The sequence below is a fragment of the Oryzias melastigma genome, linkage group LG13, assembly GCF_002922805.2.
Source record: "Oryzias melastigma strain HK-1 linkage group LG13, ASM292280v2, whole genome shotgun sequence".
NCBI lineage: Eukaryota > Metazoa > Chordata > Actinopteri > Beloniformes > Adrianichthyidae > Oryzias > Oryzias melastigma.
In genome coordinates this window covers 11,109,961-11,137,852 of record NC_050524.1, presented here as the reverse complement: position 1 = coordinate 11,137,852, position 27,892 = coordinate 11,109,961, and the positions used below count along the sequence as shown (strand labels likewise).

The following is a 27,892-nucleotide window of genomic DNA, read 5'->3' as shown; positions in this document are numbered from 1 at the left end:
TAACAACCATCAGTGGCTCTAATAACGGCTCTGGGTACTGTGTGGAGAAAGGTTGTGGATCTGCCTTCTCGCCTGTGGTGGCTGGGATTTTTGTCTGAGTGGTTATTACTTGTGTTCCTGTGGAATCATGACAGGGGGTGCTGGTTTTAATTTGTTTTTTTTCCCCACCATAATCCTCTGTAGCTCAGACAGGGTGCAGGTAAGATGCCGTATATCTGACAGCGCAGCAGCAGCAAGCTTAAATGGGAGTGAATAGGGAAGCTGACGCCGCTGTGCTCTCAGAATAAATACGGCTTTGTTCTGTGACTTTAATAACTCGTTTTTATTAAGTTCTTCGAAGGCCCTCATTTTTAAAAACTGCAGAAAGACGAACCCCCCCCTGATTATTGCATCGTCATTCAGGGAAAAGGTTCTGCTGAAACATCATCTTTTATTAAGGTTCCAGTTAATTTTTTAGATAAAAACTTGGTATGCATGAGGTTTTATTTTTAAGCAGAGTTTGAAAAGTTTGTCTGAATTTTTAGACTATAAATGTTTGATTTCATCTGGTTTCCCTGTACGGTTCAGCACATCACCTCCTCCTCCTCCGCATCAGCAGCAGCTAGTTTTAATGAAAATCTGCCTCCTAAGACTGGCTATTAAACCAACAAAAAATGATTTATTTTCTCTATTCATATATTTATATTATTTCTATAATTCAAGCTTGTGTTTATGTAAAAAATATTTAAAGTTATTGAAAGTTTTACATAAATTAGGAATTTACTAATATCATTGTGCTCCCTACATTTGACCTCTTGATTCAGATCTATTTTTAGGGAGATTTTTGCTTTTTTCCAGCTTATTTTTAATGATTAGAATCAATAAATGTATAGTTTAGGTGTCAGAAAGTATAGTAAAAACACATTAGATGTTTTTGTAAACAGTAAAGTTATGAATAAGTGAATTTTAATAGTTTTATGACATTTTTTTAACTTTTCAACTGCTATTGATTATTTAGATGAGGTTTTATCTTTCGGTTAAGTTTCTAAACCCATATAATGCTAAACATTCTTTCTCTTGGTAAGAAAAAAAGCTAACGCCTTTGCAAAACTTCTTGAACTTAATACACTTCTTCTCTTTTTAACCTTTTTTTTGTCAATTTATTTTAATAATAGTTTTATCATCAGCTTTCTTTGGCTTTTTTATGTATCTATTTATGCATTAAATTTTATTCTTACAGCATCTTTTATAATGTTGAGTATGAGGAATCTGAAGGCCATTCTGTGTGTTTTATAATTTTAATTTTAATTTTTTTTTAGTCTGTAGAGCACTTTGTGTTACTGTAACAGGAAAAGCACTTTATAAACCCAATGTAACTGGATTTAAATAATTTATTAAATGCTATTTGCAATTTAAAAACTACATCAAGCTAGAACTACCGGTATATAATTTGAATCCCGTAGAATCCTGGAACTGATTTTCTTGTGAGCTCTCAAAATTAATTTGAAAATTTGTTTTTATTTGTTCATTTTATGTAGAACCAATTGCAGCGACAAAAAAAGGGAATGAAAAAAACTAAAATAATAACTAAAAATGTTTAAAAAAATGTAAAAAAAGACAAGAAATGAAAAAAACTATGGTCAAATTTGATCTTGTGAGTTCTCCAGGGTTAAGATTTTGGCCTGAAATTTGAAATATTTAAATGTCAACTTTAACCCTGGAGAACCCACGATAAATTTTCTTCTGGGTTTTAATGCTAATTGGGCTTTTTTTTTATTTTTTGAAATTAATAGTAGCCAAAAGCTAAAAATAAAAAAAAATTTAAAAAATTTAAAAGATATAAAATCAGGTTCCAGATTTTAGCCAGAACTTAATTAACTGCATCAATTGAATTGATTCAGAATTTTAGCTGTGTCTCAAACGGTGCTTTGTATAAGTCTTAAGATTAGCCCAATGATCTTAAAACCAGGATTTTTAAAGAAAGATTTTTAGATATATTTTTTTTAGGGGGGGTTGTAGCTACTTTGACATGAAGTTGTCTTTGTTTACACAAAATATCTCGAGTTCTCAGACAAAACTGTGAAGCAATCCTGATGTTGGAAAAAATGTATTTTTTTACATTCTTGCTGATAATTTTAAAACGAAACAGCAGTTTTAAGCGTTTGCTCGTCTTTTTCCTCTGGAGCTGCAGAGGTTTCAGTAGTTTTTCAATGTAACATAGAAAGATGTAGATCCTGATATCATTCCAGCAGCCTGACTCCTTAACCTTTTCTCTGCAGCTCCAAAGGTCATGTGAATTTTTATGGCCTGTTCCTGTTGCCTCCAGCCTAAAAGCATTAGCCATTACCATTTCAGAGCAGAAGCAGCAGCCTGAAAAGCCACTGAAAACAGCTGTAACTAGAAGCTTTTGGCTCTGCTGCAGGTGAAGTCTCTGGTACAACAAGTGCATCCTTTCATTCTGCATTCACCTCCCTCCACCAGCTTACAGTTGTTGCCAGTTCTGAATGGAGATTTGTAGAAACAAGTAGGCCAGAGCACAAAAGAGCTCTGAAAGCCAACCGCTCGGCTGGTGAAATGTGAGCTTGAGAGGCAAAGGGAAGAGCGGGAAAGGTGGCCTTCATCTCATAAAGCTCTTCATCCGTCCAGCCAAACATCTGAGCTGCAGACGGGCATTCAGGGCGCTGGAGGTATTTCTGACCTAAAGCTGCTTTTTTGGTCCCCCCACTCTGCATACGCTGCTGTTGTTTTCCACATTCATCTCTGCTCTTCTTCTGCGTGGGTGGTTATGATTCACTGCACATGAGTCATGCCTCTCCGGCTCCAGCTTCATTATTTCACCAGGGATGCAAACTCCACATCGTTGCACACATTAGCATGTCCTGATTGCACATGCACGGCTCCAGCTGGCCCCCCTGCACAGTGGCGACATTTCATTTGATCATAGACGGTTAGAAGATGATGGTCAGGCTCCCATGAGTTCTGATTTCTTCTTTTGCTCAAATGAGATCAGTGGAAAAATCCTTATTATTTTTAGTGAAGAGCAAAATCAGCTGGAAGTATATCAAAGCTTCCACCTGACTGTCAGTCAGTCACACATCAGCATGAGGTTTCTTAGGATGAACGCTGCTTTACACACAAGTGGAGACAGAATTAAGAATCAAAGACCCCAAAAGAAAAACAATAAAATAAAATAAAAAATACCCTTTTTTTCATTGTTCTGTGAATTCACACGAGAGCCAATCAAAATGAAGATTTTGTGAAAAATGGATCTGATGGAAAAGCTCCAAACTAATATTGTATTTAGGTCTCGACCAGTGACGTGCGGTGAGGTTTACGGCTGGTGAGGCACTGATGTCAGATTTACAAACATGTGAACCCTACAGAGTAGCATATTCACCATTTGATTGACAACAGTTAAAGTGTGTTGCTTAAAATTTCATTTCAACATTTTTATTCCGTATACAACCTGCAGCATAGGAAAAAATAATCACCAAAATTGTTGTTATTGACTTACTTTTACTTATGAATGAAGTCCGTGTGCTGCACCTTCTGAAAAAAAAACACATGAATAACCTGTTTGTAGAAGTCGTCCTTTTCTTTCTTCAGTTTAAAAGTCTCTCTGTCTCAGTGGAGATCACTACCAGAGACAAGTCTCCACAAATTCCTGAGTTTAGACGCCTAATCCTCCATTTAGAAATGATGCTAAACAATATTAAAGTATATCTGGATGGTTGCACTTTACCCGCTACTGCAAACTCTATTGTTATTTAGCCGCTGTGTCACATTCTCTTGGCTCACCAGTGCCGTCTGCATTGCCTCACCTTGTGTGTTTCTAAATCACATTTTTAGTGGATAAAAAGACTAAAACAAGCACCAATGTAATCAGACAGTTTGTAAGAAATAGGCAAATTAGGTAATTAAGAAAAAAGAAAATCCACTGGACATAGCATTGTATACTATGTGTGAGTTTAAGGGAACGCCTTCACGACATTTCCATTTTTTCCATTTAAGTTCAAAATAGCATTTTTGAATATTTATTTATTCAAATCATTGTGAATCAGGAGCAGACAAAAAAAATGCCATTGGGGAAAAAGAAATCTGTGATTTAGAAAATAAACTGGGCGGGCCACAAGCTCCTTGCTCCGCTTCATCCTGATGCTTCTGCTTGTAGACAAATAGATCCATTAATGTCTTCTTCGTCCAAGCAGGCGTCTGACTCAAAACTGTTCGGCGGGATAGTTATAATTTTGCTCACTATTTTTGTTGCACCGGTAATGTTAAATTGGGGTTGCGAGGATCTGTAATCTAATGGGAGAGCCTGTAAACGGAGAGCTCTCAGCAGTGGAAGGGAGTGTGAGGTTGCTCTAGAGCTCCCAAAACTCTGAGGAAAATTTCTAATGAACTATTGCCGCTCTGCAGAGACTATGTCCTAGAAAATAAAAATAATAATAATAATTTTGGCTTAAAATTCAACAATCATAAAAGAGCTCACAAGATGATTGGAGTGTGGCTTAAGCCCCTATTTGTTTTTTTTTTTCCTTCAATTTTAGCAAGGTAAACAACTTGGCTGTGAGGCACTTTCCCAGCCAAAAAATAGATAAAAATGAAGGTTAGCTTAAGAATTGAACCTGCACTTTCTGTACATTTCATTCCTAACAACCAACCAACATGAATGCAGACTACATTGTTTCAGCATCGTTCTCTTTTAGGGTCTTAGTTTTTTTTTTTTTTTTTTTTAGAAACAGCTGGACAATTGATTTTTAGTTGCACTAACACTGATTTTTATTTAATCCTTTTCCCACTAAACATGCTTAAAACATCAATATTGAGTACCTTAACTTCTAAGATTTATTCTTCATTTTCTACTTATGAATTAATTGCAAAACAACAAAAAAAATATTATATATTTTTTATATTTGTGAAAAGTTTCATCTCATAACCAGATTCTTCTTTGACTCGTTTTCACTGCCGCATATTCCTAATTATCATTACAGCATCGAGTCAAAAACCTCTAGGGAAGCATTACTGAGGCAGATGATACTGTTTACGTACTTAAACTAATTTGCAGGTGGATTTGCTGCTGGCTGTTAATTCCCTCTGTCCTCCAGCTGAATTAGCACCTCACTTCTACATGGTCGACATCTCGCCGCTCTTTGCCCTCGACTCTTCATGTAAATTGATAAAGTCATGCAAGCCACTAACAATATGATATACAATATCAGAACTATTCAGCTGTTCAGTTCTGAACCAGATGGCAGCTCAGACAAAGAAAATAAAGATGTCAAAGTATATATTTGTTAGTGCTGTCATGCAATTAATTCACCTGTAATTCATTATTCTAATTAATCTGAGGTTTTTACTATTGATTTATGTGTGTGTGTGTATTTTTTTGTAAAGAAGCAGGAAAATGCTCATGGATGTGTGCACTATCATACATGAATGGATTTCATGAATGCGAAAATTAGATTTATGCGCTAAAAACAATAACGATCTAACATATCTGTAATTAATTAATTGTGATTAACGCAATAATTTGACACCCTACTATTTGCCTTATTTTGCATGAGCGCTGTAGCGGGAAAGGGAAACTTTGGTCCACCAGTGGGAGTTGCCACGTCACAAAACGGAGCTTTATCAAACATCTGGTTTTCATCTGGTCCTGATCCAAAACAATTCAGATGAAGAAAAACTTAGAAACACATTTTTAATCTTACATTATTTTATTTATGTCCCCATCTTGTGATAAATACTTCAGGGACATGTAAAAAACACCAGAAACATGATTTTCACTGGAGTGGATTTTTAAACTCCATCTTGTAAACCTCTGTTTTTTTCTTTTTTTTGGGGGGGGGGGGTTATGTTTTATCTTTGCACAAAAACCCATGATAGACCTTTAAAGTGTCTTTTCTATTTTATTTTATTTTTTTACTCAAAATTAATATAAGATTTTTTTTTTAATTTTGCTTTGCAATAAGAAATTATGTTTGAAGTAAAAACAAAAAATATAAATTTGCATGAAATCTTGCTTGGTTTCCTCCTAGAACTTTTTGATGTTTTTCGGTTCCATTTTTCGACTAGCAAACACCACAAAATTCATGCCTTCACTTTGATTCAGACATTTGAAAAGTAGAAAATATATACAAATATCAAAACTCCTGACGTGTGTCGCTCCTTTTTAATTTTCACTATCTGTGCCCTTTAATATTTTACTTTTTGACTCCTACAGGCTTTCAACTCCGAGACGGACAACTTCAAGCTGATGTATGGGGGCCACCAGTATCACGCCAGCTGTGCCAATTTCTGGATCAACTGCGTGGAGCCCAAACCCCCCGGCCTCATCCTGCCTGACCTGCTCTGAGCTGCCACGGCAACGACGCGGGGTCTAATTCCGAGTTTGTCACCTCACAGCGAGAGCGGAGCGAGGATGTAAAAGTCACTGGATCTCTCTGTATTCCTCTTGTTTCCCCTTTCAGTTTGGACCCTCGGCTGTCGATCAGACCGCTGGTGTGATGACCCGTTCTCCCTCCCCGACCTCATTGTTACACATCCAGACAAACCACTAAGGTCGACTGAGGAGGCCGGATGAAATCAATCACTACTGCTGCTTGTTTTCCTCTTGATTATGGGTGAAGAATGAGTTAAGACTGCAAAATAATCTTTAAGATATTTTTAATTAGGCGTGCAATACTGTTGAAAACACTGGTAGCAACATTTATTTTAAACTTTTAATGTTTCTTTGGTTCTTTTTTTTTTATTTGATTGTGAAGGAAAGACGTTGAAGTAAAACATTGTACTTGAATTACATGCATCTACCAGAGGTTTGGTGGAAGTCGAAGTATCTTGTGGTTTATGTGTATAAATACTCTCATTCACCACCATTAAACTGTTAAATACAGTTTAATGGTGGTGAACACGAATAAATGAATATTAAAACAAAGTATGAAATTGAAAGTTTCTGCTGTGCTGTAAGACAGCTTCACTGTTTTATGTGTGCTGTTGAATGAATTCCTCTGAATGTCTTTTGCACTGATGGGAGGAAACCCCAGCACCCTTTTTGGGGGGTATTTATGTGTATTTTAGATACTTTGAGACAAAAGGAGGGAAGCTGTGAGCTATATACAGGAATAAAAGCTAAAACGTTGGTTTTGTGTGCAGTAAAAAGTGAAAGAAAATACTTTTGTGTCAGGAAAAGTTTGATTTTCTGTGTACCGTGCTGTAGCTATAAAAAAGTGGAAATGAGACTCAAATAAATGTGTGTGCTTTCAGGACTTTGTGGTGATGCTTGGATTTCTGGGATCTAAATGCATTCACACATATCTAAACAGAAATTAGGTTCAAGTGGATGATTTGTTGCCTCTTGATGCTTCTTAAAAACATATTTTCTTCTTGAATGTTGCCACCTTTATGAGAAATGTGTTTTTGTACGTGAGTTGAGCAACAGAACCCCTAGTTTGATTTGATTCAAATTTATTTCACACACATAACAAAATAAGTAAAAATGAAATGATAATGAAATTACTAAACATATATATATATATATGTCTTCATACACACAAGTGTATATGTAAAAAGAATGGATTTTAGACAAATATTGTGCACATAAAATGTATATTTACATACGTTTTGTAGTTGTTTTTGATGTTTCTAGCCTCTAGTACAAAAATCTGAGTTGGTGGCACTTTCCACAATGATTAAGTGTTTTTGCCTCAATATTTCACATATCATAATTGACCGATATGGATGGAACCGTTTCCAGCTGATATGATAGTCCACAAAAACCAAGTTGAGCTTTGACCTTCATCTCTAGCTGAAGGTCAAATTCCATACCACAGGGAGGTCAAACTTAGTCCTAAGTTCCAGTTTCTTGTACACTGCTCTCCTTCCAGACAATCCAGAATAGATCAAATGCAGCCAATCTCCTGTCTCATAGGCCTGAACATTTGGAAGATGGTGGAAAACACGTGTGGTTAATCTCAACGGGGTTGGAGGTAGTATAATGGTTTGGGACGCCATCTACCTCATCAGAAAAGCAAGTAATAATTTAAGACCATCTCAATGCAGAGAGATATCAACAATTCCATACCTTAGAAGATGTAACCTGGGTGCGTGCTGGAGAACAGGATACCATCCAATCGGTGTGTGGCCAACCTGGTGACCAACATGGAGGAGGAGGTGTCGGGCTGCTGAGTATAATTCTTCCACAGAAGCTTCTGCTTGTTCAATGAATACATTATTTAGTTGAAAATAAATTTTTTTACAAAATGAAGTTATCAAAATGAGTCGATGGCAGAATGGGCTGGTTGTCATGAGGAGAGAATGAATTTGGTTAACATCACAAAAACATAACAATCATCAGTGCTGCTTGTTTTTCTTCGGTTTTCCTCTTTTGATAAAATACTTCCCCTTTATTTCCATCATTTTACCACACAAATGGGAAAATAAATTCTCCCGCTGGGCTTCGCTGGCGGTCAAACTCAGCCATTTCAGCTGAGATGTCTCGGTGAAGCCGGCCTCATTTTCATTCTCCCACTCTTCAGGTGTGTTCTCCAACACTCATTTTATCTCTCACCGTTCCCTATTTCAATTTGAGCGGAAAATGAATTCCTCTCTTCTCACCGTGAACAGCAAGATTACAGAAAATCACAGACGCTCATATCAATTACTGGAGAAGACTGTCAGCCCGAATCTCTGCGTTCTGTTTCTCTCATCAGTTGTCTGAAAGGCTGAGCGGAAATAATTGCTTCAGGAGGAGTGCGGCTGAACTGATGATTAGTTAAGCTGACTGCTTCTCTTTGGTGTTTCATCATATTGATTCCACCCGCAGAGGCTCCTGTTTGGGATCCATTCTGGTCCTGATGATCATGATGTCAGCGAGTTAAAACAGCTTTCTTAATAAGAATGGAGATCTTGGAAATAATCTGTCCTTGAGTTAGAACCCTCATAGAATCACAAAACTCGAATTTATCTAAAAAGGAAATTCTGAGAATGGGAGAGAGGGTTGCACTGCTGGGATATTGAGTGATAAACAAAAGTTGTTCTGTGCAGTCAGTCCGGTTTTCTTTCTGGGTTCCAGGATGAATTTTTAATGCTTTGGCATTTGTCTGGCGGTTCAGTAAATGGCACAGCTAGTCAAATTAAAGTCTTTAGCATTTTTAACAGCTGTAAACTTTATTTTAAAGTGTATGAATGCAAAGAATTGTGGGATTGGATCATTCTTTTTCACAAAAATATAAATGTATTCCAATGAAGAAACAAACGTATCAAAAATATTGGAGAAATCTGAAATTCCTGCAGAAAAAATGCAAGAGCTTCGGATGATAAGCTGTTACCGTCATCCAAAGTTCTTTTTCAAGCTTTTCTTACTTTTGTGATTGTTTGTGGGATAACTTGTACTGCTTCTTTGTTTGTTTGTTCGTTTTTCTTTTTCTTATTTTCTTTCTAAAATAAATTCTAAATTAAACGAGCTTTGCACAGAAACATTTTTTTTTTTTTTTACCACACAACCTGGTATTTAGTAGCTTTTAGAAGCTGAGTTCAATTTGCTGCTTCCCATGTGAGTTTTCACTCCCCTAAAACTGCTTTGTTTTCTCACAGATTTTTAACTCGTTGTATTTATCTGCCACTCTTCCAAGGTTTATAGAGCACTTAAGGTAGTCTCGACTCTTAACTTTGCCAAGATCTTTCATAAATCTTCACCTTTTTTGGGTAATTTTGCTGCTGTTTTTCAATTATCATACAGAAAATGTGCTGTTGCATGACTCAATATCAAAAAATTCAAACGTTTATATTGTTAAACACAAGCTACTCTGTGTGCAGAGGCTAAGCCCATATTTTGATTCTTCTGAAGCACTTCCCTTGATTTCTATCGAACGTCTTAAAACAAAACGCCTGTCTCATCTGCCTTCGTTCCAAAAACCAAACTATGTTTAAAATGCCGTTTAAACACAATTTGAAGAGCCACTCCGATAATATTTTGGTTTATTGTGAAAGCATTTCCAGTGGTCTTTTAACTATGATGATGCCGTTTCTAGCCCAAATCCAAAAACCAGTTTCATTTTCTAGGACACAATTTCTAGTTTATTAGAAATTCACCTCTGAGTTGTGGACAGGACTTTTGGCAAGGAGTGAGCCAACCTCCATTTCCCATCATCCCTGTGTTCAAACTCTCTCCCTCTAGCTTACAGTCCCTCACAACCCCAACCTAAAATAACCGGTCCAACAAAGATGGAGAGCAATATCGGAACTACCTAACTGTACAATTTTGATCCAGATGCCAGCTTAGACGACGAAGGATCTAGTCATCAATCCCAGCAGATTCTGAAGGAGAAAAGCTGAACAAGCAGCATTTCTCCTTCAGAATCTACTAGAATTACGTTGACTGCTTTAGCAATTGAAAGGTTATAGTAAATCAAAGAACATAAACACTGGATCTCCGATGTAAAAGGGTGAAGTCCTTTTGCTTTATCAAAAAAAGGTGAGTTAGGTGGCCAAGTTTGTATAACTGTAAGGCTTTTATGTTGAAGGGCTGTTTCTCTCCTGCATCTCTGTTAGTGACATGTGATTGAACCCTTTTATTTGCATTCTGATGTAAAAAAACTTCAGAATGTAGTTTTTAAAGCCTCCTAATGCCTGTCATGAGAGATTTAAGACAGACAAAAAGTATCTGAATTATTTAAAATTTGATTTTTTAAAGGTCATTTTTGGAAAAAATGTATATGAATACTAACCAGTTTTCTTGTACTGAACTTTAAATGAAAGTTTGTGAAATAATTCTGATTTTAATGATAATTTAATTACAGAAAATAGCAAAACTGTAGTGATACTTTTGTCAAGATCAAATACATTTTCTTCCTACATTCAGGAAATTATTGTAAATTTTAAAAGTTATTTGTGCATTCATTTCCATTGACATTAATACATCACTACAATAATATCTGCTTTTGATCAAAGCAGTAACAGTGACAGCACCTCAGAGAAAAAGTGTGGCTGCAGACGTGACGGCTTTTCTCAGTTCAATGCACCTGAATACAGCTCATGCTCGCCGTCCTGCAGCTCCGTGTCTCCACCATCAATCAGGTCAGACAACTGAGGCTTCAAAGACGGCAGACAGATGAGTCACTGTTACGCTGCGGAGACGACACACTCCATCAGCAGCCCGCTGAGGAACAATGACTTGTTTCATGACAAACCCAACTCCTCTGCTGCAGTAACTGTGAGCCTCAGCCAGCTGTGAGGCTGTTTTCTCTCATTTTCTTTCCATCAGGCTGACTTATGGAATGTTTATGCATGCGTCCTCTGCTCTGCGTTTTCATAACCAGCGCACAACGACGAAACAGGATCTAAATGTGCCCTGTGGGGCCGTTATCGAGGCCTCCAGATGCTTCTTGCCGTTGTACAGGCAGCCATTTTCCTAATGTGGCAATTGTTCAGAGTGAGAAAAACACACATGGAATTAAACCCACATCTACAATACATGTTGCCGTGTCACAAAATCCAATTGTCAAAATGGGGAAATAACAACATGACATTAATTATAGCCTTAAATCTTATTTTTCTTAAAATATTGTTTTTCACAAATGATTTGGAAGCTGAATTCATGCTGATCTCTGCAGGTCACTGAGGTTTGAATCCCAAAAAAAGCTGCAAACTAACAACGCCCTGAAGCTCTCAAAGCGCATTTTCATCATGAAGTGTCAGTGAACTGACTAGAATGCAGTTTATAATAGAAATTTTCGGACACACATGATTGAATCTGCAACGTTACTGACCATATTTAAAGAGTGTCATGTTGTCAGATGACACCAAAATGGAACTATTTGGAATAAACATAGCTCACTGCGTTTGGAGGGGAAGGAATGCTGGGAACACTGTACTCACTGTGAAGCATGGTGGTGGAGCCATCATGTTTAGCTGGATCTTCCACCATGACAATGATCCCAAACACATCACCTGGACAACAGAGTGGCTACATAAAAAAGGTTCTGGAGTGGCCAAGCCATAGAATCCGAAAATCTGTGGAAGTTGATGAAAATTTGTGTTGCCCGGCAACAGTCAGTTTGCCCGTATGTCCAATCAATTAATGAAGATAACACTTGAGAAGCTGGTTAAAGAGAGTCAACAGAAGATGGAATTAGAGGGGTAATTATAGAATTGTGTTTTAATTTCATCCCACATAACAAAAAACTGAACGTCCTAGCTTTTGGTTTGTTGGGTGATCACCTTCTTTTTGATTTGTTGAGTTAGTTTCACAAACTTCTTTGGTGCCGAGTGTCCTGCATGACCTGCACTGCTGGAGCCTGCTCAGAGATGGCTCTACTTGCTGCTTTAATGGCAGATGATGATACACTGCTGCTGCTGCTGGGGACTTTAGAGTCCAGTAACCACCTGCATGTACTCACATTAACACAGCCTGGAAGCAGAGAAGGGAAAAAAAACATCTTTCTCTTTTTTTGTTTTTTCTTTTTGAGGCAGATTACTTAAAAGTGTCACTTTGAGAGTCACTGCAACACTCAAACTGTATTTGTTTCTGTAGAAAATGGACTTGTTTGTGGGGGTAACCACTCCAAAAGTCCCTCCGAGGTGTGGGCACAAGATGAATAGTGCTCATCAATTTCTGCCTGCTGGTCTGTAAGCACAGCAAATGATAATGAATGACAGAATGTGTCTTTGACACATGAACAGATGTCTGAGGGAAGAATGCTGCACAGACCTTAAAAAAACAGAGATGCTGCAGCATTTAATGTGCCAGAGTTGTCTTTGGCTGCAATTCTAAATAAAAACTAGCATCCTGATTATGTTTTTAATAAGAAAAAAAAAACAGATTTTCATTAATAATTTATCTTGAAGCATCAACACTTTAAAAATCATGTAATCTATTATTAATGTGTTTTATTTTGTGAACATTATGACCTCGCAAGTTTTTTTTGTTCAAATTTAAAGGTCAGATTTTTTTTATTTTCTTATAACAGAGTGAGTATATAATAATTCTGTTGTGTAACATATAGCCTATACTGTTTATTCATTTTAAAAAGATATTTCCTCCAGTTCACTGTGTTTTAGACTTGGCGCTTTGCATAAATATCCCATCTCCTTCAATCAAAATCTGAGCAGAATGTAAAAGAAATGCAGATTAAACCAAGTTTTGTGATAAGCAGATGTAAATGTCATGTCATACTGGTAAATAAGTGTTGAAAAAAAGGTTTAGTGTCAAACAAAGAAATGAGGTTTATGGAAAAATGATGAAAAATAATGCTGTTTCATCCTCTGTGGAGGGGAAAAGTCAAAGACGTCTGCTGTGCAGTTTACTGTTCCCAAAGAAAGAACACAATCCACATCTTGATTATTTTTGTGTCTCAAAAATGAGCTCTCCAGGTTTTTTTGAACTCTTCCTCAGTTTTTGAACCGTAGTTTCCAGTTTCTCATGGTCAGATACGCTGTCGTGTCAGATTCTTGTCTCTGTCACTTTTTCTCATTGCTCTGCTTAGTCATTTCATGGCTCCTAGTGCTGTGTCATGTTCTGTTCTGCCTTTGTTTTGTCATTTAATCCTGTCCTGCTTTTTTTTTTTAGACACATTCTACTATTGGTTTATCCTTTTGTACTTTTGCCTTGTAATGTCATTTTTCTGCTTGGTCATCTTATGTTTGTTAAAGGGCCTTGATCATGCTATTCTTGAGCCTTTCAGAATAAAATATATATCTATGTATATGATAATTTATTACCTTTGGCACACTAAAGAACACATTTTATATGAAATATAAGCTATTTTTGTGAGCTCTTTTACTACCTGGATGTAAGACAACTCGATCTTTGAGGCCCCGCCTTTCAATCCTTGTGGGTGCCGCCCATTTTACGACATTCTAGAGCCGACATCAGCAGCATGTCTGCTTTGTCATGTTAGGCCTTGGTTTAGTCACGTGATATTTCTGCTTAGTCGTAACATGTGTTTTTGCTTATGCCATGATACACTTTGAAATGGTCAAATTATGGTCTTATTTTGCTAAATCACATCATGGTTTTGTCTGAATATGTAGGGTTTTTGCCTTGTCATGTTACACTTTGGTTTGGTCATATAACTGTGTGATTTTGCCAAGTCATATCACAGATTAGTTTAAAAATGTGGTTGTCACGCTTTGGTTTAGTCATGTTACTCTGTGATTTTACTAAGTCATATTACAGTTTTTTTGAAAAGGCCTATGTGGTGTTTTTGCCTTGTCATGTTACACTTTGGTTTGGTCATATTAAAGTGTGATTTTGCTACGTCATTTCACAATTGTGTTTGAATATGTTGTACTTTTGCTTAGTCATGTTTGACTTTGGCTTAGTCATGTTACTGTGTGTGATTTTGCCATTTCACTTCACAATTATGTTTGAATATGTGGGGCTTTTGCTTTGTCATGCTACACTTTGGTCATGTCACTGTGGGATTTTACTAAGTCATGTTACAGTTTTGCTTGAATATGTGGTGCTTTTGCTTAGTCATGTTAAGCTTTGGCTTGGTCCTGTTAAAATGTGATTTTGCTATGTCATTCATGTTACTTATTCATGTTACACTTTTGCTTACTCTTGTTATGGTGTGTTTCTGCTTAGTCATGTATTGTATTGTGTGGTAGCTCGTCACTTTTTTATTTGGTTATAACTTTAAAAAATATTCTATTTTCTCTCCAGTCTTCCTGCATATGAAATAATTGCATATTGAACTGCACACCCATTAATATACCACTTTCAGCACATTTAGGTGTTTTTTGAGGTAATGTGACAGACTGACGCTGCTTTCATCTGGAGGAAATTTTCTAAAGGGGAAATCTCTTTTATCTTTTGTTCTGTTCTGAATGCAGTGACTAATATTATCTTTTTGAACTTGAAATTGTACTTTTGACACGTCTTTTGACAAATTATCACATTCTTCAACCTGAGCATTTTTTATGGAAATTGCAAAGAAAGAGAAAAGACAAGAAAAATGTCTGAAATACCTTTTCGATTCACACAGAGACACATTAGTGGCTTTCGGAGATCTTCCTTCACCATTTGGAGGGAGATTTGTATTGATGATTCAAATTAGTCACCATTTCAACTTCTTTTTTCACTCCCACCTTATTTGTCATAGTTTTGAAAGCTGTAATTAATAAAAAATTCAACCTTAAAATGTAAAATTATAGCAAAAAATACATTCATTGATGTTATAGAAAATGCATTTAATATTTTTGTTTATGATGTCTTTAATTATCTTATATTCATTTAATTTTCTCCATTGTTTCTAAATGGAATTGCATTTTTCTTATATATAAAATTCAGATTTTTATTTCGATGCCCCCACTTTAAAACAGATTGCCACCCCTTCTCCCCTCATCTAAAGTTCTCTAAATCAGCATCTGTTCACCAAACAACTGATGAGAAATTTTCAGCCCATATGGCGACTTCTGAAGAAAACCAAACCACAGATGGACCCGCTTTACCACACAAATGTTCATTTGTGCTCTACGGACCTTTGCTTGACCCGATCTGACTGTGAACTTCTGGCAGTGAGAGTGGGAACAAAAATCAGCCGTCATAGAGCTACCACTTCTCTGAAGCAGCAGATATAGTCTTTAATACAGCATCAGAAAGCACTACAGCAACATAGTGTGGTCACAGGACAGAGCAGTCAACCCTGTGCTACACAGGAGCTTTCGCTCAACTTTGCTGGCATATTCCACAAGTTCACCTTAAAATAAAGGCAAATGTAACATCTTCAACCTTCACTTATCTTTTCCTTGTCCGTTTCATATTTAATCTTGAATGCTACCGTGAATTGAGAGCTCCTCACACTGAATAGAACTGCGACACGATACTAGCACAGGACACCACGCCAGGAAACGGACATCAATGTCAGAGCTGCAGAATCACAACAAACACCTTCACGGAGTCATCCACTGGCGCTCCAAAGACAGACCCAGAGATAGATAGATAGCACCGTCTTCACACCTTGGATTTATTTTCTTCAGTTCGTCATCGTTTGGTCACATCTGGTCCACAGGATTCTGGGTCTGAAGTTGCCTTACTCCTACTCATACAATAAACAGAGGCACTGGGTGTTTGGTTAAACTCCACTGATCCAAACACGCTAGTGTTTAGTAAGTAAGTCTCACACATGTACAGCTACACCACTTGCTTCTCCTCTCTGTGGTTTTTGGACAGTTTGCTCAGGTTTTCACAGGCCCCAGTACGGAGCAAGACTCCTGCGGTCTCTGTCGTATACGTCCGGTATGACCCCGTACGGCGTCTGCACCATCTTAACAGAGTTTCTGCCGAACAACTTCCTCTCATACTCGATGAGCTGGCGCCAGAAGCCGCCGTTGGGCCTGATGACGGGCCGACGGGCCTTGACCCAGGCGTGGGCCTCAGCCAGAGACACCCGGTGGTACTTCATGAGGTACGCCAGGCACAGCGAAGCGGAGCGGCTCACTCCCGCCGCACAATGCACCAGCACCGCCCCCCGCTTGCGTCCAACACTGTGGATCTTATCAGCCACGCTGTCGAAGTACAAGGAGATAGGCGAGTGCGGCATGTCTGCCAGCGGGACCTTCACGTACTCCATGTGAGGCCAGTTAAAGTTGGGAAGCTCGATGGTGGCGTTGACCACGCAGGTGATGCCTTTGGAGAGCAGCAGGCTGCGGTTGGACGCAACATTCCCCCTGCTGAGGAAGAGGTTGGGAGTGATCTGAGCGATCCCGCCCAGGAGGTTCCCATTCTCAGGGAGGAGCCGGGGGACGGTTGCAGGCACCACAGAGCTCCGGTGGTGGTGGTGGTGGTGGTGGAAGAAACCTTGACTGCGGGAACCCATCGAGGAAACAAACGGTCTTCAAGGAGGGAAGCAATTTCCAAACAAGAGGATTCTCAGGAATTTAAAACCATCGTAGTGCAGCGAGACCAGTCAGACAGCTCCTGAAAGACAAAAACAGACTTCAGTGACTCTCCAAATCAAACATTTTTCTATCTTAGTGTAGGCAGACAAACAAACGCTTCAATGAGTAAGATCAGAGCAGTTTGCAAACAACAAAATCCTTTGTTTTTAGGACTCCAGTGCCAAGAAATGTTTTCTGTAATCCATATTTACAATAAAAAAAAAAACCCATTCTATTTTTAAAAAGCCACTGTGATGCTGGAATCCAATGTAGCCACATCACCTGCCGGGACAGTGTTCCCCGGCACCGTGTGCTTCTGTTACACCTCTGTCTGCCGGAGGTGTTGACAACATTCAGGTTGACTGGCCTCGGTTAACCCTCCCTCTGACATGTGCGTGCAGTCTCCCTGCAGGCAAACGCACACCTCATCTCATGTTCAGCCATCCACGGCTCCACATACAGATTACATCTCGTCTCTGGAGCTGCTGGTCCTGCCATGAACGTCATTCGATGGTCTTCACTAAACCGCATGGGGCAAATAATCACATAAAAAAACAAAAAGACATCTGAAAACAGTTTTCATTTAGGGGCACAGTTTGATAAATTCTAATATCCAATTTTATTTTAATTTAGCTAAAAATTGGTTATTAAAGGTACAATAATAACAATAACTGACTTTTTCCCCCCTACCTTGAGTTAACATGAAGCAATTGTCTCAGAATACAATTTTTTTACACATCAATGTTAAAAGGCCTGGTATAACTTCCATTAGATTACCGTCGGTTTCTCTTTGTACTCTGGGCAATTCCTACACTCTCAAAATCGAATTTATTCGTTATCTTTTGCATGCATTTTCTAAGCAAAATAACATATTTTTGCTTTCCAAAACGCACAATCCTAATTCAATAAAAGAGAAGTCCTGCATGTCCTGCATGTGACAGTAAGACAGTAAGACTCTGGTATAGACCAGCTTCTCTTCAAGGTAAAGAAATTGTCAGAAAATATATAAATGTCCACATCAGACACACTTGAAGTCCGGCTACAGATTTCATTTTTGCATTAAGATCAAACCCCAACCAGAATGTGACCTCTTGGCTTCTGTTGTGACCACAGACATTTGTTACCGATAGGATTCTGAAATGTCAAGCTTGATGTAGGATCACCATGCGAACTGTAGGGCAAATTAAAGAGAGAGTTTTGTTAGGCCGACCCACTTCTGATGCAAAAAAACCCAAAACAAAATCCTTCATAATTTTACACAGATTCAAGCTTTTATCGATTTAAGACAATTTATTCGAATTATTTCAAGAATGTTAAAATGTTTTGAGGTTAAGTGCATCCATGTATTTTGAAATATTTTTTCCTTTGGAAATGAGTCTTTAAGCAACTGTCCCAATCAATTCTGTTGGGTTTACTTTAAATTTTTGAACAGAAAATGGGAGCTAAGAATGAACAAATGTTTAATACTAAGAGTCACCTGAAATAAACAAAGTTAACTAATTTCCCACAGTAGAAGCTCGTTTCACAAACTGAGAAATGTAAAAAACAAACCATAAAACTACATTAAAGAAATGTACAAGTCTCTTTAACACAGGCATGTCCAAAGTCTGGCCTTTTTTTTGCCAAAATGCTGCCCATGTTCTAATTTCCAAGAACTTGCAATCTCCTGTCATAAGATCAAGAATATGCGCCCCCAGCACTTTCAACGAATTGTGTTTGTACAATTTCTTGATTGTGATTGGCTAGTTTACATTACGAGTCACTGTAAACCTGTGGCTACTTGACCATAAACCTCAAGGGCCAAACAAGAGGAGCCCCTTTATTATATTTATGTTATCAAAACCACAGTGCTGGCAAATCTGACCCTTTATTCAAAAAGTTTGCACACTTCTGATGTAAAGTTCTGCAGTTAAATAAACATTTTTAGCAAAAACAGAAACGTTTTATAGTTGACATTAGAATGGGATATGATCTACCTACCAATCAACAGCTAACTATGAAAGTCACAGTTACACTTGTCTATTTATTCAATATTTTTTTTCAGTTTCTGAAAAGTCTCTGCCTGTGTCATCATTTTTTCATCAAGATAGAGATGATTGACCACATAAAAAAAACTCACATCAGTTTAATGTTAACCAAGCTAACCAAGAAGTTACATCACCAACCTTACTCCAGGTAAAACACTATTATGTGAGCTGAAAGTAAATGATTTAAGTAAAGATGTGAGGAGAAATCAGCCTTTTTTTCACGACCAAAATCAAAGTTATGTACATTTTTCACATATTTTTTGCACTATTGGCAAAAAAATGTTTTTGTTATAAGTGATATTTGGTTAATTTTACAATTCAAGCTGGATTTATGATGCTTCTTTTTACACACACTGCACAGATTTTTAAAGGAAAAAATTATTATTATTATGTATTATTATTGAGCTGCTAACAGGGGAACAGAGCCAATGCAAGCCCATCCCTTACTGCAGCTGCACGTGTTGTGCATCGCCTGTACCTATTGTTAGATGCTTAGTTAGTTAACAAAGCCCTGATCTAGCTTTTCAGCTTGCAGACGCTCACACAAAGACGTTGCTCTACACCTCAGAGAAAAGTTTGGATTCAAGGATGCCAGTCTACTGTTTTTAAATAGATTTATAGCTTGAAGCTTGCACCAAAATAGAAGTCACTGCAGAGCAGACTGTATCACCCTGAGGGTTGTAACTGCTTCATTTCAACGTCACCCCTGAACTATTAAAAATAAATAAATAATTACCAATCGATCACAGCTGTGCCGTCTCAGCACGGCCTGCTTCCTGATGCTGGAGAAAAAGGAAGGATCTCCGGATGAAGTCCCTCCCTGTTTGTGCACTTTTTACTGCCAGCTGTCAATAACTGCTTAAACAGCTGTCATGGAGGTGCTGGCTTTGCAGCTGTTTCCCTTTTTCTTAGTATCGCCCCCGGTAATAAAAGGACAGAAATAGCATTTACCACCAATATTTACTGTAGTTGCACAGTCTCTTAAAATAACAGCGTCTTACTCTTATTTGAAATTATCAACAGAGAGAAATATTGGAAATATGCTATAGACATGAGAAGCTGAGTGAACTCATTATATAAGGAACACTTTAATTCAGAGATGTTCAATCCTGGTCTTTAAGATCGCCTCCATTGCTTGTTTTTATGGAGCCAAATTGGGATCATAAAAATAAATAATAGAACTTGAAAAATTACATCTGAAATATTGGTGTTAAGCCAAAGAAATTAAAGTGTCGAAAACTTTCTGTAATTTTAATAGGAACTTAATTTGTTTCAGCTTTGGATTTTCTAGTTTTAGGTTTTTAAACTCAAATTTTCAGTTTAAAACCTTTTTCTTTTTACTTTCAACTCTTTTTTGGAATATGAAAATTTCAGGTTTGAAACGTTTGGCCCGGTTCTGGCGCATGGGGGCGGGGCTAACACAAAGGACCAATCAAATTTGATTAGGGTGGTAACCTCAGTCCTGGTGCATTCACTGACTCTGGAAACGGAAAATGACATAATGTGACACCTGTACCATGGTGGCAAGAGAAAGGGGTCATAAATCGCCAGGAAAAGCAGTATAAAGAACGGTGTATCGGCCGTCCAAAATGTCGCTTTTATGCACGTTTCAGAAGTAGCACATAAATTACGGCGTCTTGTGTTTTCCCAAGACGGTTCTAAAAACTGAAACACTGTTGAAAGTTTTTCTGTGTTCTGGTTGACTGAAGATCTCTAAGACTGGTAACTTTAAGCATGGACAGCACAAACACTAAGAATAATCAGGAAGGCAGTTTATCTCTAGTTACACATTTAAAAGCTGTGTTTCCATTATAGTTATGCGCAAAACTTTATCGAAATTCAAGAAATGTTGACTCACAAAAAAGGAGCGTTTGATTGACACCACAGCACACGTGTGCCCTGCAGCTAGACCATTGGAAGTCTCTATATATGTCAATGAGCAAAACACTCGCACGTGAGAAACCAGTTCAGCAGTATTAAAAAATTAAGTTCCAACAAGTAAGCAGTTGGACCCTTGTTTTTGTTTGATAACATGACCAAATACATTCAAATTTCTGCCACGATATCATCATCTATCAAAGGAGACGGCAGCATCTTATTCAGGGCGTGGAGCGGCAAGCGGATGATGAGATTTTGATAAGTCTTAATTAGTGATTTCACAGAGGAGCTGTGGCTCCAACAATCATGCACGACACTCAGCTTTGAATGAGCTGTGATGCCGAAAGACCTTTTGTGGCGCCCGCTGTGTTGTATTCAAGACAGCCAGTTCCTACCAAGAAGCACATTTAATTCAAAAAAACTGTCACTGCATTCCATTGCATTTTTTTTTAAATATATTTCCATTACGATACAACCCTAAAATCACCTCCTCCAATCGCAAAACCTTTTTTGGTGCTCGCATATTTTTGCTCCATTCCTGCATCAGAATATTCCTATGAAACCCCTCCCAGTCCAAAAAAACAAGTGAGTTCTCAAATTCTGATGTCACAAAGTGAGGAACAGCCCCTTTCAGGAAGAGTCTGTCCTGTAACAGGTTAACACTCACACCCAATTTCTCCATGGATTTAGCAGTGATCGGCAAAGCATTTTAATTTAAAATATGCACATCCATCTTTGTAAAAGTTTGAATGTTGTTTGCTTTTGTGGGCAAAACACTGAAACTCTGCCGAGCCCGGCTCCAGAATGATGGTGTGAAATGGGCGACACCCACAAGGAGCAAAAGTCGGTGCCTCAGAGATCGAGTCGTCTTACATCCAGGTAAGAGAAAAGTTTACAAAAATAACTAATATTTCATGAAATCCTTCTTTAGTGTGAGAAAGGTAATATAGTATATGGATATAGTTTACTCTGAAAAGCTTAATAAGAGAATGATATAGGCCCTTTAACTGTGACTTCACAACAGAAATGATTTTTATGTTCAATAACCATGGCACTGATTCTCATCTTTTCCTGTTCAATCCTAATCCCTGCAGCCTTCCTCAGATTAGATCACAATGACCTTGCTAAAGTGATGAATGGCCAGAACTGAAAATGGAGTTTTGGGATACAATGGTTAATGCGTTCATTTTCACATGCAGCAAAAAAAAAAAAAAAAAGTGAAAGCAGCAGGAACCACCGTCCAATCGACATACAGATCTGCCGTATTGGAGAGATGAAGACAAGAGAACCCAAAACATCCCCGACTGACCCCTTCCAAAGTGCTGATGTGGTACCACGGCGCTGAGCAATGCTGATCTGCTCCATCCACACGGTTATTTATACCCCAGGCTGGGCAGGAGGGAGGCAGCACAGAGCGGAGGAGGGAGCATTATGCACAAGCTGTCACCCAAGCAAAAATCTGTTACTGTAGGTTAGAGACACTGAAGCTCACTGCCAATCAAATTAACACCAAGGGCTCAATCGCCAAAAGGGAGGGGAGGGCGGCAATTCCCAGATCCAAAGCCGGAGCTCAGGGTCACTCTGCATTTGTTCCAGCAAAAACATTCGGTGTATTCAAAGAGTCGCTCAATCATCCGGCTGTCAACAGGTGGACCCAGATCCCAGCTCTCCTGATGCTGCTCCCACGCCGGCGAGATTCCTCCGGGGTCCATTTCCCCCTCCATTAACACAAAGTGGAAATGTGACCCACCTGCTGGAAAACGAAAGCGGCAGCACGGATGGAAACCTCCCTCTCACAACATTGGATCTGAGCTGAGTGACACGGTGGGACACGGCAGAATAAAATCCCTCAAAACACCCAAATACCAGAGGAAAGTCAGTGTTTTTACTGGGGATGAGCATCCACTCAGAGAGAGAACTGCATGGTCAGACAGGAATGGGAATTTTAAAACACCCCTTAATTATAGAAAAAAATACAATAAAACTTTAAGCTTTTTCAGACTGAATTCAGCAAAAGAAAGTCTACTTCTGAGTCTCACACATTTCCTTTTAACAAAAATCTCTAAAAGTCAACTCATAAAGCAGCACAAAAGTGGCTTTTCAACTCTAGATTTTGGGGAATTTATGTATAAAAAAAATCTCATATTCCGATTATGAATATATTGTAAAAAGGAAAAAAAACAAAAACATGTATTTTTGACAAGAAAATGTATCATTTTATCCACTAATCTGGCTCTGTAATGTTCGGAACTTTGCGCATTAATAAAGAGCGCTCTTTGCGCACGCATCCATCCTCTTTCACTGAAGTTTAACCTTCGATGAGCTTCTATCAAAGCTGTAGCATCCTTTCTCTGTGGCTCCTCGTGAGGTCAGCGTGAACTCCACTCACCAGTCAGAGCCGGTTCGGCTCCAGTCACGCATCCACGGTCGGTCCGATCACGCACGCGGCAGAAGTGATGGCGAGCAGCCGGGCGGAGACGAGCGAGCATGATGAGAAAGTGTGGGGAAGCAGCATCCGCACATCCGCCTGGACCGACTGACGCTGCTGGCTGAGCTGCGTGTGCGCAGGGAAGATGCCTCCGGTATGAGGGGTGATCAGTGCCCCGCAGAGGAGGAGGAGGAGGAGGAGGAGGAGGAGGAGGAGGAGCATCCGTGATCACCAACAGGATTCCAGGCGTTTCTATTGGAAGGCGTGTTTGAACCCGTTTCACAGCGGAGAGGTTAAAGGGAGTCATGGAGTTTAAATATAATATAATATAAATATATCCGAGTCATTAAAGAGGTCTTTAAATGCACCACGAACACAACCAACACATATACAAATGTAATAAAATTTAAAATTATAAAGTTGCATAAAGTAACATTTTATTTTAAAAAAATATTAACAAGAAAGAACATATTTTATTGGGTGGAAAATGTATGATGGGATTTTTGTAAATAAATTAAGAAAAAACATGTATTGACTTGTATAGAACAAGAACAAGATTATCATAAAATGTTCACACATTTTGAATGAACAGAGAAGAGTAAATCAAACAAATTAGACATGTAAGTATTTATGAGTGCAGATCTCTGTTAAATGATTAAAAAATGTACTGTATGGGGCTTGGAGTGTAAAAAATCACCTCAATGAAATTATTTGACATCTTCACCACATTTAAATATTTCTTTTTATATGTCATGAATTTATATCACATTTTGTCAGTATTTAACACAAATAAAAAGTATTATCTGTTAGTATTCATATACAATATTTATATTTAAATTTAGAATCTAAAAGTACATTTCCTAAAGTCACAGTTAATACTTTTATTTGTGTTAAATACAGTCAAAATGTGATATAAATCCAGCATATATAAAAAGAAATGTTTAAATGTGGTGAAGCTGTCAAATAATTTCATTGAGGTGAATTTTTACATTCGCCGTCCCATACTACTGCATATTTTGCATTACTTCCCTTCGTACTATGGATATTTGGGTATTTTCAGTCCATTTATTTAGGTAATCACTTTAAACTTTTTGTCAACACAAACAAACAAAAACCCCATCATCCTTATCATTATTATCCTGTAGTGAAACCTGGGTTTGGTTCTCAGGGGGTGTAGTTAATCCAGTATGGGTCCTCAGCCAGGACCCTTCTACTGCCTAAATAATTAGCCACAAGGGGATCCGGTGCCAGCCCGGATAAAATAAATTGTGTGAAGGAGAGCAAGTGGTTCAAAACTCTCAGCCAAACCAAATGTGCAGATTAGTGAAAGGTGATTCGCTGTGGCAACCACCAAGGGGTTGTGTCAAAAGGTGGACAACAACGACTAGTTTTAAAGAACATAATTTGGCACTTATGATCACAAAGTGATTTTTCTCCGTACATTTTCTTGACCTGCTGTATCGCTTTCAGGGTCACATGCCTGTCCCAGCTACTGTTGGGAGACAGCGGGGTACAGGACAGGTTGTTATTCTGTCGCAGGACAAAATCTCGCCAACACACACTCACACATGCACGCCTTAGAGCACGTATCAAAGTCAAGGCCCGGGAGCCAAATCTGGCCCTCCTGATCATTTTATTTTATTGTTGTTGATGTTGTCTTGCGCTGGTAACATATTGAAGCAACACTGCAGCTTTAGAGGCTGAGAGATCAGTTATAATGATCCATAACTTTCTGTTTGGAACACACAGTGTTTTACATCACCAGGGTGTCATCATCCTCTCCTTCCTATCATTCATGGTGCAGAAAGAAATAAACATAACCAGATAAAACAACTAAGGGCAAAACAGAGTAGGACAGAAAGACAACAAAACACAGAGAACAGAAAATGGAATGTTTGATTTGTTTTTGCTAAAAAGCGCAAATTTGATATATATTTCCAGGCTTTGTTTGCTTTATTTGACAGCATGTTCACATTTGGATAAGTGTATTTTTATGGAGATCAAAATCTTTTGGGTTATTAATAAGTTTCATTTTTCATATAATGACATAAAAGTAAAGACATTTTTGTGTTTTTTCTTCTAACGTTTAGTAAATTTCTAACTTGTATAATTTTGACAAAACATATTTTTATGAAAAGTAAAATATTGAAAATTATTTAACGTTTAAGTTGAATTATTCTGGAATATCATTATGTTAAAAATGTTGTTTTAAAGTTTTAAAAATGTAGTTTGATGTGTTTAATAAATATTTATCCTGTTTGGCCCACAAAGTTTTGTATCTTGGCCCCCCAGTGCGATTTGACACCTCTGCCCATAGGGCAACCATTTAAAGTTGCACTCCAACTAGTTTTCTATTGTAAATTTGTCCCTTGTGGACTTTTAATTAGAATTATGCAGTTTTTAGCTAAAATCAAAAAGCATTATTTCTGCAGAGCAGCAAGAGCTCATTAGAACTTTGTGGTTTGGGGAGGACATGCTAACTCCACATAAAACGTCCCAGCCAGGATCTGAACCAACACTAACACTGCACCACTGTTCACCATTCTTTACACTTAAACCTTGTGATTATAGCCTAATGTTAAATTAGTTCAACTTTGTTAACTGTTATCAAGGACTTTAAAGTCCTTTAAGTTAAACATTGACCGAGCCTTTAGCCAAAATGTATTTTGGAACCTAAAGACAAATGTCTATTCACGTCTCTTAATTTTGACTTAAATAATGAATGATTGTCCTCAAAGCAATAAAAAATACATATTTAATCATTTTCAGGCCCTCCAAAACTTGACTCAATATTAAATTATTGATTTTGTAAAATGTCAAAGATAGATTTTTTTTCTTTTTTTTTTAGCTTGAACTTTTCTTCTCAACTAATCTAGTTTTAATGAAGCTCTTTGATCAGGAAGCACAAGTGGAGACATCGTTTGCGTCATGCATGAATATCACAAACCAGCTTCCCCCCCCAAAAAATCTAATCAAATTAAATATTTTTAATTTTGTTGCAGTTCCTAAGCCCATAAAATCTGCAGAACAAACTTGAATGTTGGGAGCCACAGCAGCTCAGACTGTGTGCTTCCACTTGTGCATGCTGCTGACTTGCACACATTACCAATTTAAATGTATCAGGGATCTGCAGAGAAAACAAACTCTTGACTTTTCTTTTCATTCCCGGTCTCAGACCTTCGGAATTGCATTTGGAGGGCTGTCTGTGCATCTTTTTAAAAAATGAATCCATGAGGCTCAGCCTCAGTCACTCCTAATTACCCCTCCTCAGTTCAAGAACTAATAACAGAGATGTTGAATTGAGAAAATAATATTTTAAAAGTACAGAATGAGCATAAAAACCAATCGGAGGCATAGATCTGCAAGAATGCAACCTTTTCAGACGGAAGACAGATCCGAGTTTCGCCCCACGAGGAAAGTGTGGCTCAAAAATGCCTGATTGAATTTTCCATTAGAACAGGAAAGGAAGGAAGATGGATGGAGGTGAAGAGACATCCATGCTGAAATGTCAGATGAGTCAGAGGCATTCTGGGAAGACGCACCCGTATAATACTTCTCAACAGTTTGCCACGGTGGCTAAACATTTACATTGACACCATCGTTCTAGTAACAAGCAGGTGGAGGTCCACGCTGACACTGATTAACTGGGACCGCCGCTTTCACCTCAAACCCCAGTGCGTTCAAACTCTAGTTAGTGGTTTTTCTTCTAACACTCCCGCCAATTCAAACGTCCATTTAATTAATCAGGGGAAAAGTTGGGGTTTGACAGAGGCCCCCCCAGTGAGTTTGTGATCTGAGCTCATCAAAGGATCAGTTTCATCGACTAATAAGAAAGATTATCCCTGAGAAAGCAAAGCCCGCCTGTAACGCTAGAAACGTTTATTTCTGTCTGCAGCTTGTGTGTGAGCCGAAGGGCGGTAAGATGAGCAGAATGGAAAGTGTTTTGTGGTCAGCAGAGGTGGGGATGCAGAAGTATGTGTGGGGATGGTGGAGGGGGGGTCTAAATAAAGTCCCTGCTGATCCCACAGGCGACACTGTCGCTCCAGATGTGACGGCTGGAAATAGAAATGGAGGGGCAAAGGGGACAGGGACCCGGACGCCCCTGCAGAAGGCGGCGACAGGGAAGCCGTGCCATCTCTGCGGTCCCTTGACGCACAGGCACGTGGAGGGGGGGGCACACTTCCCTGCTGAGGTTAGTCACGACTCCTCTGCCAGCAGATGAGCTCCAGCAACAGGGCGAGCGCACGTGTGCGAGCGCAGGCTGCCCCTCCTTTTCTCCTCTCTTCAGACACCAGTGTGCCACAGACCTGGTTGCCACGGCAACCCATTGTGTTGATAGGTCCACCTCACATATTCCCCAGCGAGCTCGCTATAGCAGCCAGATGAGTGTGTATGTGTGGGACAAATGTAGGTTAGAGTCTGGCAAAACACAGATGTGTTCTGCTCCTGCCGTTGATTTGGAATAGATGCTTGTTATGTGTGTGTGTGTGTTTGTGTGTCCTATAAAGCCCAGGGCAGACATCTTTCTCCCTTCTTCCTCGAATAGCAGCAAAGTTAAAAAAATCGATGAGACACCCGGAGAGGAGAAGCTCTGAAACCAATTCATCGATATCTCTCTGCTCACTTTTCAGAACGCACCTGCTTCCTTTTATTCTCTCTTCATAAACTGCTCAAAGATCCAGGATTATGAACTCAGGTC

The 27,892-nt window shown here is 38.6% G+C and overlaps 2 protein-coding genes across 6 annotated transcripts in view; one reads left to right on the top strand and one right to left on the bottom strand.

The window, feature by feature from the left end:
* The window catches only part of synrg (synergin, gamma), a 36,591-nt gene extending 29,344 nt beyond the window's left edge, over positions 1–7,247 (top strand). For all 5 annotated transcript variants that reach the window (XM_024276582.2, XM_024276583.2, XM_024276584.2 and 2 more), the window contains one exon: positions 6,206–7,247. In XM_024276582.2, the coding sequence (XP_024132350.2) occupies positions 6,206–6,337 (132 nt within the window). In that variant the 3' untranslated portion in view covers positions 6,338–7,247. The remainder of the gene's footprint in view (positions 1–6,205) is intronic.
* Positions 7,248–15,527: 8,280 nt separating this feature from the next.
* dusp14 (dual specificity phosphatase 14) lies at positions 15,528–23,388 on the bottom strand. Its single transcript, XM_024276458.2, has 2 exons — positions 23,155–23,388; positions 15,528–16,900 (listed from the first exon to the last, which is right to left on the bottom strand). The coding sequence occupies exon 2, from the start codon at positions 16,797–16,799 to the stop codon at positions 16,167–16,169; it is 633 nt and encodes a 210-aa protein (XP_024132226.1). The 5' UTR covers positions 16,800–16,900; positions 23,155–23,388; the 3' UTR covers positions 15,528–16,166.
* Between the last annotated feature and the right edge of the window lie 4,504 nt (positions 23,389–27,892).